General features: G+C 56.9%; 1 protein-coding gene across 2 annotated transcripts in view; it reads left to right on the top strand.

The window, feature by feature from the left end:
• Positions 1-868: 868 nt before the first annotated feature.
• Positions 869-20,409, top strand: part of NOTCH1 (notch receptor 1) — a gene marked incomplete at its 5' end in the record, with an annotated part of 42,305 nt that continues 22,764 nt past the window's right edge. For both annotated transcript variants that reach the window (XM_083875676.1, XM_083875675.1), the window contains 4 exons: positions 869-926; positions 2,570-2,651; positions 18,998-19,260; positions 19,598-19,936. In XM_083875676.1, coding sequence (XP_083731802.1) covers positions 869-926; positions 2,570-2,651; positions 18,998-19,260; positions 19,598-19,936 — 742 coding nt within the window. The remainder of the gene's footprint in view (positions 927-2,569; positions 2,652-18,997; positions 19,261-19,597; positions 19,937-20,409) is intronic.

The following is a 20,409-nucleotide window of genomic DNA, read 5'->3' as shown; positions in this document are numbered from 1 at the left end:
CCCCAGGGGCTCTGCAGGGACTGGGGGGCTGTACTGGGGAAGCTGTGCAGGGACTGGGGGCTGTACTGGGGAAGCTGTGCAGGGACTGACTGGGGGGCTGTACTGGGGAAGCTGTGCAGGGACTGGGGGCTGTACTGGGCTATACTGGGGAAGCTGTGCAGGAGCTGCACTGGGATTATGCAGGGTGTGCACAGGGGAAGCTGCACCAATATTGGGTTGGGGGCTGAACCGGTGGTGTCGGGAGCTGCCCTGGGGAAATGCAGGGCTGCTTGTAGGGGCTCCATGGAGGTGTCCAGAGCTGTGCTGGGGCTCTGTAGTGCTGCTCGTGAGAGCTGTGCTGGAGCTGCACTGGGAATGGGGGACTGCCCTGCAGACTTTGGGGGGATTGCAGGGGGGAGAAGGAGCTGCACCCGGTGCACCCGTGTGTGCATGGGGGGGCTGCACCGGGGGGGGCCGGGGGCTGCACAGAGGGACGCGGCTGCCCCGGGACTGCCCGTAGGGGCTGCGCGGACCTTTCAGCCCCACTCGCGTCCCACTCGGGGACCCTCCGCGGCGCGCAGGGGGTTCCCAGCGGCGGCCCCCCGGGCTGGGCAGGGAGGAGCGTCTCGCCCGTCCCGTCCCATCCCCTCCCGTCCCGCGGCTCCCGGCCCGCCCCGCACGGTCCCGTCCCGCCCCCCGCCGCCCGGCCCGGCCCGCCGGGGCTGAGCAGCCGCGGGAGGCGCCGCGTTCGGAGTCTCTGCGCTCTGCGCGCTGCGTTTGGGGCTCCCGGCGGGCGGCGCGGACCCGCAGCAGGCACCGGCTCGGCTCGGCTCGGCTCGGCCGAGGCCCCGCGGATCTATGCGGCTGTGAGCGGCGGGAGCAGAGCGGGATGGAGCGGCTCCTGGTGCCCGGCCTCCTGGTGCTCCTGCTGCCCGCCCTGACGCGAGGTGAGCGCCGCCCGCACCGGCCGCCCCGCAGGAAGTTTGCCGGGAGCGGGGCCGGGCGCGGCGGGCCCCGGAGCCCAGCGGGGCACGGCGGGCACCGAGCCCTCGGGGGGCCGGGCCGGGGGGTTCCCGTGGGCACCGGGACTCGGCTCCTGCGGCGGGGCCGGAGCGCGGCGCCCTCGGGGGGGTCCGGGCTCCTCGTGGGAACCGGGGGATGCGCCGGGAGCGCTCGGCTCTGCCGGGAGAACCGCAGCTCGTTGCCGGCGGGAGAACCGGGACCGGAACCGTGTTGGCGGAGCGGGCCGAGCCCCGCGGGGGTGGCCGGAGCTCGGGGAACGGCGCGGCGGGGCCGGGGCTCGGTGCCCCGAAGGAGGCGCTCGGGACCGCCGGGAGCCGGGGCTCGGTGCCCGGGGCTGCCGTCGGGGGGAGCCGGGGCTCGGTGCCGTCGGGGGGAGCGGAGCTCGGTGCCGGGGGAACCGGGAGAACCGGGAGAACCGGGGCTCGGCCCGGCGGAGGGGAGCGCAGGGCGGCCGCGCTGCTGCCGCTGTTCTGCGAGAGCTTTTTGACCGTTTTGCAAATTTTTCTCGGTTTCCTGTTTCTTGAAAGTCGGGGCCCCCCGGGGCCCCCCCGTCCGGGGCGGATCCGGGCGCATCACCGCAAAGCGCTGCGCGACCTCGGGGACAGCGGGTCCGGGCACGGGAAAAGGGACCCCAAAGCGGCCGGGGGTGCGGGGCGGAGCGGGGCACAGCCCATCCCATCCCATCCCATCCCATCCCATCCCATCCCATCCCATCCCATCCCATCCCATCCCATCCCGGGGGTCGGGACCCTGCAGTGCCCCCCTGCCCCAGGGCCGAGCTAACAGCCTCCTCCGGAGAGTCCTGAGAGGATTTTGGGGAGCGGAGGCAGCGGTGCTGCTCCCACGGCAGGGCTGGAGGCAAAGTTTGCAGAAAGTTGTGCCCGGCCGGAGCGGTCCCAGCCCCCCAGTCTGTCTGCCGAGGGACACAGGGCCCAGGGGGTGTCCCCGGGCTCGGCGCCCGTCCAGGGCAGGCTCCGGGCTGTGGCGGTGCGAGGCTGCAGTCGCTCGATGTGAAACTGCCCCGCTGCACACGCGTGTCGCAGAACCAGTTACCGTGAAGAGCGAGAGGGCAGAGAAGGGGAACAGCGAGCCGGGGTGGAAATCGGAAGCGATTCTGGTACTTTTCAGCGAGTTGCTGTGGTAACTCTGCAGAATTTGGCTCTGAGGGCCAGACAATGAAACCTTTACTCATAGCAAGTTGTGACGGGCGACTCATTTCGTTACCGAGCTCACGGGTAACTCGTGGGCCCCGGGCTGGATGTTTTTTCCCAAATGGCATTTGTCAATCAAGGGCCTGATCTGGGGTTTCTCTCTGTCAGTCCTCCTGCTGGAGGAGCAGGCACAGCCTACCCTGAAACCCACCCTGGGTTTATTTTTAGGTGACCCTCACAGTCCCTGCCCCGTCCATCACCCTGAGGGGTGGACCCCACCTCACCAGGCTGTGCAGGCACAGGGGCTCTGGGGCTCTCAGTGAGCCTGTCCCCAGCCCAGGTGACACCAGGGGATGCAGCCCCCCTGCTGCCACCAGGGCCCTGAGCTGTGGCTAATGCTGCCCCTCTTTTTACAGGTTTACGGTGCTCGCAGCTCGCCGAATCCTGCCTCAACGGGGGCAAGTGTGAAACTTTTCCCAACGGGACGGAGGTGTGCCAGTAAGTATGGAGCAGCCAGAGGATTTTCATCTCCCCCGACCAAAGTTATTGACATGCATGTTGACTTTGCTTTGAAGGCTCTGGATTTAATAGGGCAAGATGCGTTTTCTTTCCTTGAGTGGCAAGAATAACCTGCTTGTGTAGGAGTCACCGCGAGTTTGGCAGGATCGGGCTTTGTTCCTGGCTGGGTGGAAAAACATGGGCAAAGGGCCATGTTTTGCTGGTGTTAGCCTATGCAGACTGCCCTGCTGATGGAGCAGGAGGTAGGGCCAGCCCGCGGCGCTCCTTGGACCATCGGGCGGGGACGGAGGCTGTCTGTCTGTCTGTTTTCCAGTTACTCCCTCCTGGCCCTGAAGCATTGCCTTTCAGTCCCTTGCACACTAGGGTGACCGGTACATCTCCAATAAACACTCGAGAGAGGTTCCATGGCGTGGCTCTGGCTGCTGGAGCTGCCCCAGTGGTGTCCGTGGGCATCGCCAGGGGAGCAGGGCACCTCCTCCTGCAGCCCTGCCAGTGCTAGTGCCAAGCCGTGGTCTAGCCTGGCATTCCTGGTGGGACCTGGCACCCAGGCTGGGGCTTTCTCCAAGCTGATTGTGGGGAAACGGATGTGTAAAGCATTGGGACTCTTTGAAGGACCAACCGACCCACCGCAGCGATGGCCGATTCACTCCAGGCTCCCAGGGAACAATAACCAAGAGAAATGAATAAGACTCCAGCTCCCTTTTTAAAACTATTCCATAAAAGAAATGTGAATGGGCAAGGCTCTGTTTTCCGGCCAGATTTCCCCTCTGCCTGTTGAACATGGCCTGAGCTGCGAGCAGGCGGGGAGACGTTCCCACCCACCCCAAATTTCCAAATAGGAAGTCCTCGGCGGAGGAACCTGAAGGCATTTCCAATCCCAACCTGTTGAATGGCAGTTTCCCTTGACAATGTGTGTTGCTTTTTTTGCAAATCCGCCTGGGTGCCGTTACTCTGCCCAGTAGCCGGGCACCTCCCGCCCCCTTCTCCAAGCTGAGCCCCCCAACCCTTTGGTGCAAATAAATCAGCAAATCAATCAGGCACATGAGCAATTTAATGGACAAAGGCTGGGTCCCTTTGTGAGGCACTAATGAATGCACGCCACTTTTTTTTGCACAGAAGCCCTTACCAACGCTTGACGCTCTAAATCTTGTTTTCTTTCATTCAAAGAGCGACAGCTGGGATTCGGTCGAAATTCGGCAGCTATTGTTAAGGGAGGCAGATTAATGCTGTGTGACTAATCATGTATGGCTTCCCAGAATGCCCAACCCTCCACCCCCTCCCCAACCTTACACCCCTCCTTTTCCTTGTGGTCATTCTTTCCTTTTTTTCTTAAGTCTCTGCAACTCCTGATTTACATTTCATGTGCAGATGGTGATGGAATCTAATTAGGTCTGATGTGTGCGAGCTCTATTTGGAGAAGCCTCCAAAGTAGGCTCGGGCTGGGTAGTGGTTTTTTTTTCAAGAGAAAAAGTTAACTTTAAAAAAGTTCTTGTTTGCTAGCTGTGGATAACCACTTCTGTCATGGCTGCAGATGCTTTGTGAGTGTGTGTGAGCACAAGGTGTGTGCTCTGGGTGTGTTAAAGCTCTTGTCCCGTGCAGGGCAATGGGGGCAGATATTGGAAGTACAGCCAGACCAAAGGAGGTGCAACTTCCCAAGTTACCTGATAGCAACTCTCAAAATCCTGGGTTTTTCACTTTGTTTGAATATCTCTTGACGAGGAGCTTTCCTTCCAAGCTTCTTAAACAAAGCAGAGCCAAGAGCACAAGATACCAGACGCAGGAAAGCTTGGCACTGCCCTTTGGCGCCTGCGTGAAATGCACCATTTTGGCTGCTGGCCACATCTCTGCTCGGCCTGGCACTTAACAAAGTTTGGCCATAAAGCCCCTTTGTGCTGCCCCCACAAATCCAATTAGAAAAGTGGAGTGAAATAAATAGTGTACGAGGGGGACGCTGCTCCAGAGGACAAGTGTCCCGGCGCTTGTGGCGGGACAGAGCTCGTTGGGTTACATGGAGCCGACTCTGATAACTCCAAGCTCAGGTTATCAGCCCTGGTACAGAAAGGGAACTGCCAGGAGCTTTCTCTGCCTTTTATTATTTTACAGGGACAGTTTGTAGAGCCCCAGGTGCCTTATCTTGCTTGTCCCTTTGCCAGGTGGTGCAGGGCACTCAGGGCTTTGATTGAATGGAGGGGACCGAGCACTGGATTGGAGGGCTTGAGAGAGAAGCGCCCTAATTAAGCTCCTTTGGAGCTGCTTTCCATCTTGGCAGGGTTATCCGGGTCTTTCAGCACAGGGAGAGCAGCAGCAGTTTTGTGGGTCTTGCACAGACCCCAGCTGAAGGCTCTGGGTGGTTTTGTCCCAGAGCTGGAGCTTTAAAAGGTCCAGGCTGGAGTTGGTGGCTGCTGCGGGGCTTGGCGTGAGGTTCCGTGGTGCTGGGCAGCTGTGGCATTCCAGAAAAGGCACTCGCCTTGGACTAAGGCATTTTCCCAGACTAAATGAGAAGGTTTTTCCAAGAGGTCATTTTTGACTTCTAGTGATAGCTCCTAATTAGACTGTTGGATAACCCTAGTTTTGACTGGCATCCCTGCAAATGAGCCAGGCTGATTTTAGCTCCCTGTGCCATGTGACATTTATTCCCAGGACCTCCCTTGCTCTGCTAGTTAAAAGCAGATGGCATTGAAAGAGGGCTGAGCTTCCAGCCCTGCTCCACCAGCCTCTCACCATTAGAGCCAGAGGAGCTGTGCCTGGGCTCTCCTCTCACTCAGAGAAGTAAAAGAGACGGTGGAGGGGAAGAATAAGTTAAATTAATCACTGGGCTTGTGCTGAAAGGGGGGAAAAGTCGGTTTGCTAAAGTACTTCCTCTGTTTATGAATCAGCGCAGCGTTGTCGTTCAGCCAGGCCAGTGGCTCCTGAGCTGGTGCCCGTTGCCACCACCAGCTTCCACAGGCAGCGGGCCAGAAACATGGGAAGAAACATTCTGAGGGGGACTGTAGTGGGAAGAGGTGATTATTTTAGCTCAAAACTCTTACAGGAGACAACCAGGAAGGCAGAGGAGTGATGTGAGCCCTGCGAGTTTTCTGTGCCCTTCAAGTTATTCAACTGCTCAGTCATTGTTATCTCATTGTAAAGGGCGGAAGTTTCCTTCTGGTTTGGTTTTTCTCATGTGCTTTAACCCAACGTTATTTCCATGAAATAATAACAAAGAAAAAATGCAGTCTCGGTGCTGGAGAGGAAGAGGGTGGAGTGTTGAACAATCAACCAGAGGAAGCCCTTAAAGAAGTAGACGAGCAGTGATTCAGCCATGTTGAGAACTCTTGATGGCTCTTTCGAGTCTGATCTCATTCTCGGAAAGAACAAGGTGGAAATGGGTAAGAGGGGAGATTAAAAATACCAAAGTGTCACCTGTTGCAGATTCCAGCGGAATAGAAACTGAAGCCCAGCTGCTGAGGTCATTGGGATGGCAGTGGGGGTTTTAGCTCTTGTCTAAGAGATTCTGTTTGTATCTCTGCTCTCTCCAAGGTGTCTCAATGGTTATCAGTTGTCTCAGGTGGTCCCAGTCACTCCTGCTCCTGTGTCCTTGGGGATTTTATTGCTTGGCTTGAGGTTTTTTGTTTGGTTTTTCTCTTGGCTTGGATACCTGTGGTGGCCAGAGGGTTGTCCTGTATGACAAGCATGGGATGTGTTTGGGCGGAGATATCTCTGCAAGTCCCTCAGCAGCACCCACAGCACAGAGATGAGCAGGAGAGATTGGGGTGATGCAGAGGGGATCAGGAACTCACAGTGGTGTTCATCACCTCAGATTAGTGGGGCCATTCCCCACCAGCTCCTCGAAGCTGTGTGCTCACAGAATGGTTTGCGTTGGAAAGAACCTTTAAAAGTCATCTGCAATGAGCAGGGACATCTTCAACTTCCATTCTCGTGCTGTGAAGCAGTGCACGGGGCTCTGCTCCCTGGGGCTGGAGGTCACTCACTCCATGGTATGGGGTATGTTTTATTCCACCAAAATCTGTTCCATCTCAACACCTGACTTGCTGTCTTCCTTCCTGCTGGCAGCCACAACACGTCCATTTGTTCCAGCTGATACCTCACACCTGGCCTCACCTCCCAGGCTATTATGGTTTATTGTATGTAGCATGAGGGTGACACGTATAAGTCACTTCAAGACCAGGCTATTCACCAATTAAGGGCTCGCACAACATAATCAGGAGGCTGTTAGCAAGTTTTAAAATAACATTGTTTGGAAATTAACCTGCTTTTTCCAGGCCTGGAGGTGTGGTGACCCTCATTTTGCTCCTGTTGGTTGATGTCCCAAGTGGCGGCGGCGTGTGTACATGAGTGGAATGTGAAATTTATAGAGCATCAGCATGTTTAACGAGGGAGTAGCCCCGGGGTGCACTTAGGGAGAGCTGGTGAGCTCTGGATCTGGATGGAGACTTCTCTGTGCTGCCAGGTGAAGGTTTTGTGCCGTGTGTTGGGGCTGCAGAGTAGAAGAGTCTCTGGGATGTAACTTAAAGCCCTCTGGGAAAGCAGACCTGCTGTGGGGTCTTGGTTGAGTCCTGTCTTCTTCCCAGTGGCCAAAAAGGTGGACCCAGTGGCCAAAAAGGTGTTCAGGGTCCCCTGTTCCACTCAGGGCTGTGTGCAGCCATCCTTGAGCACCTGCCAGGCTCCTTCTGCTGCCTGGGATGGGGCAGCACCAAGGGGCACTTGGGCTGGTCACTCACCACTCCCCAAGCTGGGCTATTCCTGCAGCTCTGCTTTGTGTTCAGGGTTAGAAAGGTCAGCAGTCTGGAGAAGTGATGGTTTGAGATGATTCCAGTTTCTTCCCAAATGATGTTTTCATCTCATTACATGCCCGTGGCACAATGGTGCTGAGCCCCATGCCTGAAGGATGGTGCTGCATCCACCTCCCCAGCAGCTGTGCCCAAATCCCATCAGTCCCTGATCTGCCTTGCTGCATCATGGTGTCCTCATGAGCCCGGGTTTGCTGCAGCCAGAGTTCTGTAATAAGGACAGAAATGTTGCTTTGGTGTCAAGGGGGAATGCTGGATTTTTGATTCTTGGGTATCTGGGTGTGGAGGCAGCAGGAAGCAGAGAGGTGTGAGGGTCAGGCCCTGCTGGCTGGGCTTTATAGCAGAGCTCCTGTGTGTGATGTTGGAAAGTCTTTGCAGCACCTTGCTGGTCCCAGTGACACCAGACCCTGGCAGCTCCCCAGGACAGTTAGAGATGCCCACCTGGGAACTCCCCAGTGTTTAGCACTTGGGTCTTGCTGGTAGAGCAGCTCAGTGCTGCTTCCAACTGAGCATCTGGCCAGGTGTGATGGTGCCTGTTCACACCTGGCCACGCACATCTGGACTCTGCCTTCCTCTCATGCACATCTGGTGGGTCAGATCCTCTCCTGTCACCTCTTCATGCTGGCAGGTCCCCCATGGGCAGGGTCTGTGGTACAGGATGGTGTTGGGATTTCCACATATCTTAAGCAATTTGCTGGTGGTGTATAGGGTGATTGTGGAACTGTAGAATAGTTTGGGTTGGAAATGACCTTAAAGATCTTGTTCCACCCCCTGCCATGGTCAGGGAGCACCTTCCACTATCCCAGGTTGCTCCAAACCCTGTCCAGCCTGGCCTTGGACACTTTCAGGGATGGGGCAGCCACAGCTCCTCTGGGCACCCCGTTGATGCTGGAGGTTCCCATTGGTAAATGCAGTGCTTGGTGTGAAGATGCAGGGATGAAACCTCTATGAGATGTTGGGGAGAGGTGTTTGGCTGGGCTAAATGGGGAGCTCTGCCCCCAGAAATAATATTTTCAGTTGGAAGGAACCTACAATGATCATTGAGTCCAACTTGTGCCTACCACTTCACGTGCAGCAGAACTCGTGCTGTGCTTAGAGCCAGCCATACCCAAAATCAGTTCTGTTTGGAATCACAGAATACCCTGAGCTGGAAAGGACCCACAAGGACCATGGAGTCCAACTCTTGGCCCTGCACAGAACAAGCCCAAAATCCCAGAGTGTGCCATGGGAGCAGGATGCTGGTGAGAAGTGAGCTCAGGGTGTGCCTCCCTCGCACAGCAGTAATTAATGTCTGCTTTAAGCTCTCACCCATCACGTCCTCCCCTTCCCCCCATGGCAGCCTGGAGTTAATATTGGAAAAGCCAGTTAAACAGTTAATGTTTAGGCCATGGTTATTAGGCCCTTGCACATTTCCAGCAAAGGGAGCCGAGTTGCATTTTAATGGGAAACTTTCATGCTCAGTCAAGTTGCAAAAATTTATTTGCGGCAAAGTCATTTTCTTTTAACAAGTTTTCACCCTAATTCCCTTCCCCAAACCCTGGATTTAATGGTATTTATATGGGAAATGGATTTATTAAGTTTTAATGATGCTATAACGTTGCCCTTATTTAATAGAAGGAGCACCGTGCAGGCAAGTGGCCTGGTGGTGGTGGGCTGGGAGGGCTGGGTGCCACAGGGGCACCCAGGGGTGGGGAACCTGCTGCTTTGGGCTTGATTTAAAGTCACCAGGGCTGAGAGTGGCAGTGCCAGCTTTGTTTCTACCCTCTGGGCTGTGCATGATCTGTTGTCAGGACTGAGTTTGGCATCCTCCTGCCAATCCCTCCTCATCCTCTGTGGTGCAATGTGACGCTGCTGCCTGTGCCTGTCACACCTGTCCCCAGGAGGAGCAGGGAAAGGAGCCTTGGGCACTGTGGCTTTTGGCTCTGCCCCATGTCAGTGGGGTGATGGGGACCCCAAGGGCCACACACTCCCTGCTGGCATCGCTGCCTGGGGATGGAGCATTTGTGAGCGTCCCGTGGTTTATTTGAAGGAATTTTCTGCTGTCAATGAGCAGCCGTGGAGGAGAGCATGTCCCCAGCACTCCCGCCCCACTGGAGCATCCCTGCTTTGGGGGGAACAGGAGGAGACCCTCCCAAAGACACTCCTGGATGGGATGGGAGGGGTAGGATGGCTCCTGGAGCAGGTGGAGGAATGTGCTGTCCGCTGGGATGTGCCTCTCCCGCGGCCGCCGGAGCTTTGGGGCGGGCTGGGAGAGTGACCCCGCTGGGGAGCTGCCCGGGAGGAGGGGGGGACCTGTCCCCGGCCCCCAGCCCCTATTAAAATGTTAGACACAGACCTCCGAGTCAAAAGGCAGGGCGACAGACGGCCCTTTCACAGGGCCTGCTGCTCCCCACAAAAGGGGGGTTTCCAGGGGAGGGGGCAGGAATGCGGGCTGCGGCCGGAGGGCAGAGCCGCCACCATTGTCCCCGCTCCCTCGGCGAGGGCGTCATGTTGACACAGGGATTTCTGCCGGCAAAAGGTGTCGGAGGCAGAGGCTTCCCTCCCTCTTTCGCCCGTTTCCTTGGTTAAACTCGGCAGCAGCAGAAATCCCGGGATACAGATCCCAGGAGCTGATACCCGTCTGCTCCCGGGTGTTTTATGCCCTTAAGCTCATGCTTTCCAAGTGGGCAAGAGTTTTGTTGCTAATAACTATTTTGGGGAGTTTTGCTTGCAAAGGGAGACCAGCAGCTCCGTGGCTGTGAGGTTGAGAGGAGCTGGATCCATCCCTGTCTGGCCATTGCCACCTTTGCCCACTCCCCATCCCACTGAAACATCCCCGGCAGGAATTTCTCTGGCTTTGTGCCACGGGGCACCCGTGTGCTCTGCAAAAGCCCCCTCTCCTCCTTGTTTATAAATATCAGGGCTAAATTTAGCTTGTTTAAACTTTTGGTGGCTGCTCAGATCCTAATCGTAGGTTTTAAGTTCAGGATTAGACGAGTGGGATGGTGGGGTCACGAGTGGGAGTTTTCCATATTTGGCTCTGGGGCAGAGCGGTGTTTAGCCAAAACTTGGTTTGAGGGGGAAAGGGGAAGAAAGAAGGAGTCCATCATCACTTAATGAGATGGTGACACTGGGGCTGTGTGTGCCAGAGCTCGGAGAGCACAGCAGAGTCAATCCAACCTGCATAGATAGCAAGTGCTGGGTCCAGAGCAGGGGAGAACCAGCAGTTACCCCAAAAGGGGTGGGGAGGGAAGGGTGACCTCAGGCACCAGCAATGCTGGGCTGGCAGGCAGCCTGTGGAGGTAGGAATTCCTTATCTCCCCCAAATTCTGACTTTTCCTTCTGCTGGCTTAAAGAATAAAACACTTTTAGAGGGCAAAAGCAGGGAGCAGTTGCAGGCAGTGTTCCCAGATGCCACAGAGCCGGGTGCCATTCCAGTGTCTGATGGGCCCTGGGGGTGCTTTTTGGGGGAACCTGCCCCAGGAAAGTCACACGGGTGGGTGAAGGGACCATGTACCAGCCTCAGCCCAGGCTGTGTTCCCTGGGGATCCTCTGCTGGAAGCACATTCTTCGTGGTCACCCCATAAATGGGCTGCTGCATGAGAAGGAGCAGGGGCCAGGGTGAGCAGAGGCTCCCACAAACAATGGGGCCGTGCAGCTTTACACCGGCAGAGGATATAAAAAAACATCGACTGGGGAAAACAAATATTTCATAGCAGCCATTGTTGAGGGTGGGAATGAGGCGAGTTTTGTCTTGGGCTCTTCCTTCGACATCTTTCATGTTTGTTGTGAATGAAGCTCCATTGAAAGGCAGCTCCTTCCCAGGTAGCCAGCTACCACCCGTGAATAGCCTGGCCACTCTGCTTAGTAATGGGATTATATTGTTTTTCATTACAATGGGAACTTTGATTCCCAAACTGTCCTGACTAATGTCTGCTTAAGAAACAAAGCCAATTTTTTCCTTCTTAGGAGGAACAGGGCTCTAGCATGTTTTTTCCCCACTCCTGTCCATGAGTATATGCAGCTTTGGGAATTCCTTTAGTTTCTCTCCAGATGAAAGTCTGGATCTTAAAATCTCAATTAGATGACTTGGGCTAGGTGAAAAATGAAATGGAACAAGAGAAAAAAAAAAAACACATCAAAGACTCGGGATTGCAGTTTGCTTTTTTAATTAAACAAGAATGGAGATCTGCTCTTGCTTTATTAACCTGATGTCACTTGGAGTAACCTGCTGCTTTGCCAACCACCTCCCTGTGTGAAACTCTGCTTTTTTCCCAGGCTGGTGTCCCAGAGTGTTTAATAAAGCAGGACCTGGGTGAGACTTCTTAAAAAACCACCACTTAGGTCTTGCTCTGGGTTTTGGTACTGGGAGCTCTGTCGTGGCTGCTGGAGGTTTCTGTGGGGCTGTGCCAGCGCCCAGGGAGCTTTAGGGTGCATCGCCCAGTCAGGGTGCCCCACATGGGCAGCTGGGCAGCTCTGCCTTCATGCCTTGGCTCTCCTGGGAGCTGTGGTGAAGCCTTTGGTTCCTCAAGTGCCGGGAACCACCGAGCAAAGCTGCAGGTGAGGGGTGGTGAGCCCAGCCCTGCCTGCTGCCAGAGGGGGCTCAAGCAGCCCCCCAGCCCCTGGCTGCCAGGGAACAGGGGACATCCACAGCCCCGTGTGCTCCAGGGAGCTCAGTGCAGCTTCCAAAAGTATTCCCCATCTCCCTGCACCCATTTCCTTCTGTGTGCTCCTGCTGATGCTGGGTGAGGAGGTGGGGGCAGAGAGCAGGGTCCTGAGCTCTGATTCCCCAGCAGGATCATGTTCCAGACCTCCCCTGGCTCCAGAGTGTGCTCCTGTGTCAGCAGGATGTTTCCAAGGCAGGGAGCCATCCTGGAGACCACAGTAGGCACCTGTTGCTCCATGCATCACGGGAGGGATTCTTGGGAAGAATCTGAATTCAGTGGAATGAGAATGAATGGAGTAAGATGTAGTAAGAAGCAGGTTTCATCTCTCAGGGACGTGGAGACATATCCCCAAGCACTGGCCTTTTTCTCTGGTCACACTGGAGCCAGGGGAGATCAGGGCTGGCAGTGAGCAAACGTGTCTTACGGGGAAGGGTGGAACTTCAGGAGAAAGCTGGGGTGTTGCTCCCGGGCTGTGCCAGCCAGGGAGCCACTGGCAGGACTGGAAAGGTGACTCTTGTGCGTGGCTGCCTGATGGAAATCAGGCTCCCCCCTGCCTGGGCTGTGCAGCTGCTGGGGTGCAGGGGAAGGTGTGGGGCAGGAGGTTGTGGTTCCCCTTGTCAGTCTGAGGGTGACGGTTACCCCGGGAGGTGTGGGGACAGCGGGGTAGGGCCCCATCACTGCTCTGCACCTGGGAGCAGCCTGCAGTGCCTCTGTGGGCTGTTGTGCAGCCTAAGGGAGGCTCTCCTGCAGGCTGTTTCTCCTTCCCTCAGCTGTTGCCAGCAAACATGTGAAATCTGAGTGTCCTGCTCACGTTCAGCCACTTGCTTCACTCCATGGGGTCCCGACCAGGCTGGCACAGTCACCCACAGGTCACGCAGCACATTTGCTGCTGCACAGGGCTCTGGGGGTGTGAAGGTCCCTCGGGGGGACCCTCTGCACCACTCAAGGTCACAGTTGTGGTCCTGAACCTTCTCCGTGCTGGGGTGGCCCTGCCTGAGACTCTGGGGCTCATCCGAGCCACAGGCACCACAGAGCAGAGAATGGCATCCCCCAGCCCAGCCTGTCGGGGTGGGGGCCTCTCCCCATGGTGGGAGACCCTACACCCAGCACCAGGGAGTGTTCTGGTCCCATTAGTCTCAAGTGCCCCCAAAATGGTGCTGGAGTAAAGCCCTGAGCCTGCTCTGCTCAGCTTTCCCACGCTGTTCGTACCTTGGGGAAAACAACCACGGCTGTTTTTGCTTCCAGCAGTTGAGGGTGAGGAAGAGGCCAGGTGATAGCAGAGCAGATAAGAAGCAGCCTGGATGTGGGGCCAGGATGGGGCTCCCTGCCAGCCCCCTGTCCCCTCCTGCAGTGTGGGGCTGCCCCCTGAACCTCCCCCTCCATAGGATGGGCATGGGGGACAGCCCGTGCATGTCCTCCAGTTTACACCTGGTTTCCACTTGGCTCCTTGGGATTTTTTGTACATTTTAAGCCCAGAGTGGGTTTTACCTCCAGCCCTGCCACGATTTCAGCATCCCTTGGGAGGAGGACATGCTGTTGCCAGGCAGGAGAGCAGTGGGTGATGTGAGCTCAGGGGTGATACAGGCTGAGCCCCCAAATCCAGGACAATCCCCCTGAGCCACGCCCTGCTCCCGGGGCTGTGCTGGTGCAGGGCTGAACATCCCGAATTTTTGAACAAAGCCCCCGTGCCGCCGTGCGGGAGCCGCCCCGGGGCGGGCTGGGCTGGGCTGGGCTGCCAGAGCTCCTGGGTGTCATCTGTGCCGGCCGTGGCAGATGGCAGCTTAGTGCAGAAAGGAAAACATTAGTCTTGGGTCAGAGGTCGCAGAAACATCTGCCTCGGGATGCTTTCAGTGCCCGCATTGCTGAGGAGGGACAAAACCTGTTGCTGGTGGGATGGAGGAAAAGCCTTGCAGGGACAGAGTGAACAAAGGGCTGGCAGCACCAGAGCCACACATGGGGAGCACCCAGAGCAGAAACCACAGGCTGGAGGGGCTGGGATGGGCACAGCAGCAGTGCTGGTGGGGCCAGAGGTGCTGGGTGCTGGGGCAGCCCAGCAGGCAGAGGGGTAGAGCAGAGCTGAGGCAGCAGCGTGGCAGCAGCACTCATTGGCTCTGATACTCATTCATGCTTTTGATGATGTGATCTGCTGAGCTCTCCTGGAGCCTTGCAGGAATAGCTGCAGCACTGGGCCACTGGTTGTAACTCCTCAAGGATGTGCAGCAGACACAACAAATGCACGTGCCCGTGCTGAGCAGATCCAGATTTGGCCCAGGCTTGGTGCTGGGAGCAGAGTGGGAATTTGGGGCCGCCGTTGCTGTTCCCAGGCTGTCCCCAGGGACTGCTGTCTGACCTTGGACAAGGCCTTCTCCATCACCCTTCACACTGGCCATGAATCATGCAGATTTATGGGCCGGCAGCTCAGTGCATTATTAATCTTGTCCCCCCTCAGCACAGTTTGCACTCGGATGTCATTCCGAGAGGGAAGACACATCCCAGCCTGGTGCTGTGGGAATCCAGCTCCCAGCCTCTGCCTGACCCTCAGAAACAAAGCCACCAGGATGGCCACAGCCACAGACACCCGGGGGGTGTAAATCAGTGTTTTCTCCCCTGCAAGGAGCACCCTCATCCACAGGGATGGGGACTGGCTGCTGTCCCCTGTCCTGCCTTGGTGGAACACACCCCAGGAGTGTAGAGTTGTGAGATTTTCTGCTGGAATGATGCTGGGAGAGGGAGCATTGTGTGTTGGAGCAGGGCTTGGCCATCCCCGGGATGGGGATTGGAGTGGGATTGAGATGGGGATTGGGGTAGGGATTTGGATTAGGGTAGGGATTGGAATGGGGATTGGGGTGGGTTTGGGATGGGGATTGGGGTAGGGATTGGGATGGGGATGTCATCACCCTCCGTCAGTGGCTAAAATGGAGCGTTTGATGCTTCCTCAGCGTGTTAATGAGTCAACGGAAACAATGAGGGAGACACACCGGTATTTTTAGCCATTCCTGCCTGGTTTGGGAACGGGGTGCTCGTCATGCCTGGAGCTGGGACTGTGACCACACCAGCCTAACTGAGGCTTTCACAGAGGCTGCTCAGGACCCCGGGCAGCTTGGCCACATTTCACCGCCTCAAAGCCACTTTCTAATGGCCCTGCTGAGCTGTTTTGATCCTGCAGCACCCGCCCTGTCCTCTGCCAACACATCTATCTGTAATTAAAGCCGAGCTTTAATGTCTCCTATGCTAATCTCCATGAGCTGCTTGGGGTTTGGTTTGGGTAGCCCTGGCTTGGGAAATGCCAAAGGAAAAACCACAAGGGTGATCTTCACCTGGCTGAGCCTGCGGGGATGTCGCATCCTCCACGTCTGCTCGCCTGGAATCCCTGATACCACCTCATGTTTTTTACAGAAAATAAAGCTCAGCTCCCTGAGCTGAGCTTTAGGAGAGGTTTTTAGTCCCTGGAGAAATAGGTGAGGTTGTGGCATAGCTGGGAGTTGAACTTAGCTCTGCTGAATGCAGCCTTTCCAGACCTGGAAAAGTTGAAAAATAACTACAACTTGGATTGCTCTAATTCTTCACCTGGTTTTTGATCTCTTGCTTTGCATGTGAGACTTGTCTCCAGGCTTTCCTCTGCAGCCAGGACTCTCTGAATCTGCTGAGATCGCTGGGCTTTGAAATGCAGCTCCAGTCCTGTCTGTGAGTGAGCTCCAGGACCTGAGAGGGGAGGGAACAGTGAAATTCATCCTGTGGCTTCATCCAGAGCTGGGAATGTGCTCCTCCCTGCTTGCCTCGGACCTGCTGTTGCAGAGAGGGCAGGAACAGCCTCGTTCTGTGCTGAAGCATCTACAGAAGATGCAGGAGCTGTGTGGAAGCTGCCAGGTGTGAGGGAGGAGGGTGTCCTGGGCACAGAGAAGTCAAGATGACTTAGGAATCATGGAAGGATTTTGGAGATTCCCCGTGCTGGGAGCTGGTGTGTGCAGCAGTGTGTGAGGTTGGCAGTTGCTGGGCACGTACAGAGAGGTCTGTGCTGTACAGCCCCATGATAGAAACTCCTCCTTGGGTTAGAGCAGTGACTGCTGGATTGGAAGGGTGCCTGTGCTGTGCTGCTTTTTTCCTGAAGATTCCCAGATTTTCCTGGGAATGCCCCTTTCCAGGAGGAGAAATATGGAGCATGAATGTACCCTGGACTTGCTGGCCCACCTGTGCCCAGCTCAGCCCTTCCAAGCTGAGCTGTTCCCTGCTGTCTGCTGCACTTCTGGAGCTGACTGTAGCCATAAATCAGCTCTCAACACAAACACATAGAGCTTAATTTTAAAATCATCTACCAGCTCCATGAAACTTGAGGGGTTTCCTGCAGCACAAGCCTGGAAAGCACCTGAGCAGCCCAGCCAGGGGTGAGGCAGCCCCAACCTGGGCACTGCCAGTGATCCCAACCTGCTCTGTGCCTTCAGGCAGGGGCTTCCCTGTCCCCCGGGGCTCTTCTTCCAATCACTAATTAACCTCCTGGCTAATAACCATGCCCAGATTCAGGCTGAGATTTACTTTGGTTTCCCAGCCATATGTTCAAACCCTCACTTGCCTGTGCTGGAATTGGTCGGAAAACTAATAGGGTGGGAGGGCGTTGGGCTGTGTGCCCCTCTCCCCGAGTTCATAGCGCAGGAATCCCCATTCCAGAGAGCCCTGGGCTGCCGAGCATCCCCTCCTGCTCCCCCGGCATCGTGTCCCTCTCCCACGGTGGCACCGCTTCCCGCGCTGCCACCGGCGCTCTTTGTCCAGCATCATTTTTTTTTTTTTTTTTCCACTCTCCTTATTCCTTTTTTTTTTTTTTTTTTTTTTTTTTTTTTTTTTTTTTTTTTTTTTCCGCCTTCCCCTCCCATCGGATTCTCCCGTGACGCTCCATCCGCGGCGGGAATGAGGAGGGGGGGGGATTGTTTTAAGAAAAAAAGCGTGTGCGGGTGCGCGCACAGGGTGGGGGGCGCGTTTTGCCAGATGAGTGCACAGCCCAGCGGCGCGCCTGTCCCCGCTCCTGTCCCCGCGCTGTGCCTGTGCCCGGCCCCGCACAAAGAGCCCTTCTCAGGCGGCCCCGACCTCCGCATTCCCCCGCGCAGCCACCCAGAAGCGCCGTCTCTCCCATCCCGGGGCTCGGAGCCGCCGGCGGGCCGGGCACCGTCCGCGGGCGCCGGCAGCTGCTCTGCCTCATTAGGATGCACACCTGCTCCCCGCCGCCCTTTGTGTGCCGAGCAGATGCCCTGATTTATTATTATACACATTTTCTTTTTCATTTGGCCTGGATAATGCCGTCTCATTAACTCAAAATGTCTCCGAATCCTGACAAATTCTCACACAATCCCCAACAATGAAATCAGAATTGGGTTAAAAAAAAAAAAAAAAAAAAAAAAAAAAAAAAAAAAAAAGTAGGGGAAGAGGAGGAGAGGGGGAGCGGAGCTGAAACGTCATCCTGCCGTCGGCATAAGCGCCGTGGCTCCGGGCTGGGCTGGCTGAGGGTGGGGTTTGCTGCTTGTGCTTCACCAGAGGAGCCCCACGGGCTTCTTTTGAGGGTTGCAGGTGACGGCGGTGTTCTGTAGATTCTCTGGGACCTTCCTTGCTCATCTCCTTGCCACAGGAGCCTTGGAGGCTGTGCAGGAGGCTCAGGAATGGGATGTCCCACCTGATCTGATGGCAACAGGTGTGAGCTCGTGGTGCCCTGAGCCTGGCCTGTCACAGCAGCGTGGGGACCACAGTGCCCTGGTGTCCAGGTGTGTCACCTTCCCCACCCAGCACCTCCAGCTGGGGTTGCCTTACCCCAAGCTCCTGGCTCCAGGCTCCCAGATTTATTTCTGCTCTCAAGGCCTGTGGTAGAAGCCCATGAGCTGAGCGTAGTGCCCCGTGTGGTGGCATTGCCATCGTGGTGTGGCACAGCTGTGTGCCAGCACCATGCCCTACTCACCATGGCTGCTCAGCACAGCCAGGACAGGACATCCATCCCTCTTTGGAAGACCTTGAATGTTAGCAGAGCTGGTTGGGGACAAAATCTGTGGTGGCATCGCTTGTTGCAGACAGGATACAAGAGATGCCATGAGGGAGGCTTTGTGCCTCATCCCTGGGATTTTTTTGTGTCAGGTGCACAGCTTTGCTCCATCCTCATCTTCCCCCCTCTGCAGGGTCCTGCCAGCCACACATCCTGCCCAGGCCCACCAGGATGGCTGGTGGGATTTGCCCTCAGGGCATATCCCTGGTGCCAGCTCCAGCCCTGCTCCAGCCCAGGTGGCCAGTGGTGACAGATGGTGAAGCTGGTGGTGGCATCAGGGGTTCTTTTCTCAGGGCCCCCACGCAGAGGGATGCAGCAGCCAGGGCCACTTGCCCTCCTTGTGCAGGGTTTGGCTTTGGGAAGCTCTCAGCTGAGAGGAGCAGGAACTTGTCCCACCTGTTGCCAGCCAATGCTGAACCCCTGCTTAATTGTGTTTGAGTGATTTAGGACAGAGGGAGGATAAAAATAGCCCTGCTGAAGCAGAGACTCCAGCATGGGCAGGGACAGGCAGGGAGCAGGGCTGTCCCCATGCTGCTGGCCCCATGGATTTGGTGTGGTTGTGGGGGTGCTCCCCTTGCCCCCACCATGTGTCCCTTGTGCCTCGATTTCCCCTCCAGCGGGGAGGGGAGGGAGAAGACTCTCCCTGCAATGAGATGCAGGATGTCAGTGCTGCGGTTGTGCAAGTCAGCACAGGCCCCTCCATGGGGGACGCCTTTGTTCCCAGCACCTCTTTCATCTTCCTCTTCCCAACCTGGAGCAGCCAGGGCTGAGCCTCACCGCTGCCAAACCCGACCTGCCGGGCCGGCCCCTGGGCTACCCGGGCACCCTCGGGCTGCTCGGGGCCATCCCGCTGACGCGTCTCTGCCCCGCCAGGTGTAGCGGTGCCTACGTGGGCGAGCGGTGCCAGCTGCCCAACCCCTGCCTGAGCTCCCCCTGCAAGAACGCGGGCACCTGCACGGCCGTGGTGCGCGGCAGCACCGTGGATTACACCTGCGCCTGCCGCCTGGGCTTCACCGACGAGCTGTGCCTGACGCCCCGCGACAACGTCTGCCTCAGCAACCCCTGCCGCAACGGCGGCACCTGCGACCTGCTCACGCTCAGCGAGTACAAGTGCCGCTGCCCACCTGGCTGGTCAGGTAAGGGTGGCACCTGGGGACACGGCTGGTTGGGGAGGCGTGGCACCTGGGGACACGGCTGGTCAGGGAGGGGTGGCCATGCCACAGGGTTAGCCCCGTGGTAGAGAGATGCTTCTGTTTTTGGTGTCAGGGAGGTGGGGAGGGTGCTCTGCAAATGTGGTCATGGCTGGGTGGATCGTGGATGAGGGAGCTGCTGCCATCCTGCATAGTGAGGGTTTGGGGCAGGGGAATCAGTTACAACCAGTCCCAGATCCAGGTCTGCAGCCTGGTGTGGATCACTGCCACCAAGAGCTGAGCTGCTGTTTGCATCCTCACCCTCCTTCTCTGCCTTTCTCAGGCAAGACCTGCCAGCAGGCTGACCCCTGTGCCTCCAACCCCTGCGCCAATGGGGGCCAGTGCGTGCCCTTCGAAGCCCACTACATCTGCCGCTGCACCGCCGGCTTCCACGGCGCCAACTGCAAGCAGGACGTCAATGAGTGCAACATCTCCCCACCCGTCTGCAAGAACGGGGGCACCTGCACCAACGAGGTGGGCACCTACCAGTGCTCCTGCAAGCCAGCCTACACTGGGCAGAACTGTGAGCACATCTACGTGCCCTGCAACCCCTCGCCCTGCCAGAACGGGGGCACCTGCCGCCAGATCGGGGACACCACCTACGACTGCACCTGCCTGCCAGGTAGGAAGGGAAAGGCATGGGACAGCACCTCTCTAGTCCACTCTAAATGAGCAGTGCCTGAATTTCCCGCAGGTTGTGATTGTGGGAGGGGCAAAACCCTCTGGGTGTGGGCTGGTTGTGCCATGTGCTTCAGGGAAGGGGTTGGGCAGCGATGCTCGAGGAGGAGAGTTCATATGGGGGCTTTATATACTTTGTGCTTCACCAAAATAGCTCTTCCAAAACAAATGTTTGAGCAGAGGCCCCTGTGCGGATGCTCATATTCCAGAATAAGAGTGCCTTTTTCCGCTTTAACCTAATCCACTTCCAGAATGGAATAATTAGCCCGGAATAGCTATTTTGGAAAGTTTCCGAGTGCTAATGGAGTTGGGGAAGGAAGACCCTCTCTTGTGCTCGCTGCTGCTCCCTCCGGCAAGCTCTGGAGAAGCCCGGCAAGCTTGCAGCCTCTGGCATGGAGAGCTCCTGTGCAGGGGCCT

This window comes from Zosterops lateralis (genome assembly GCF_965231275.1).
Source record: "Zosterops lateralis genome assembly, chromosome: 20".
NCBI lineage: Eukaryota > Metazoa > Chordata > Aves > Passeriformes > Zosteropidae > Zosterops > Zosterops lateralis.
Note: the sequence above shows the minus strand (reverse complement) of the source record. Positions and strands in the feature narration are given on the sequence as shown.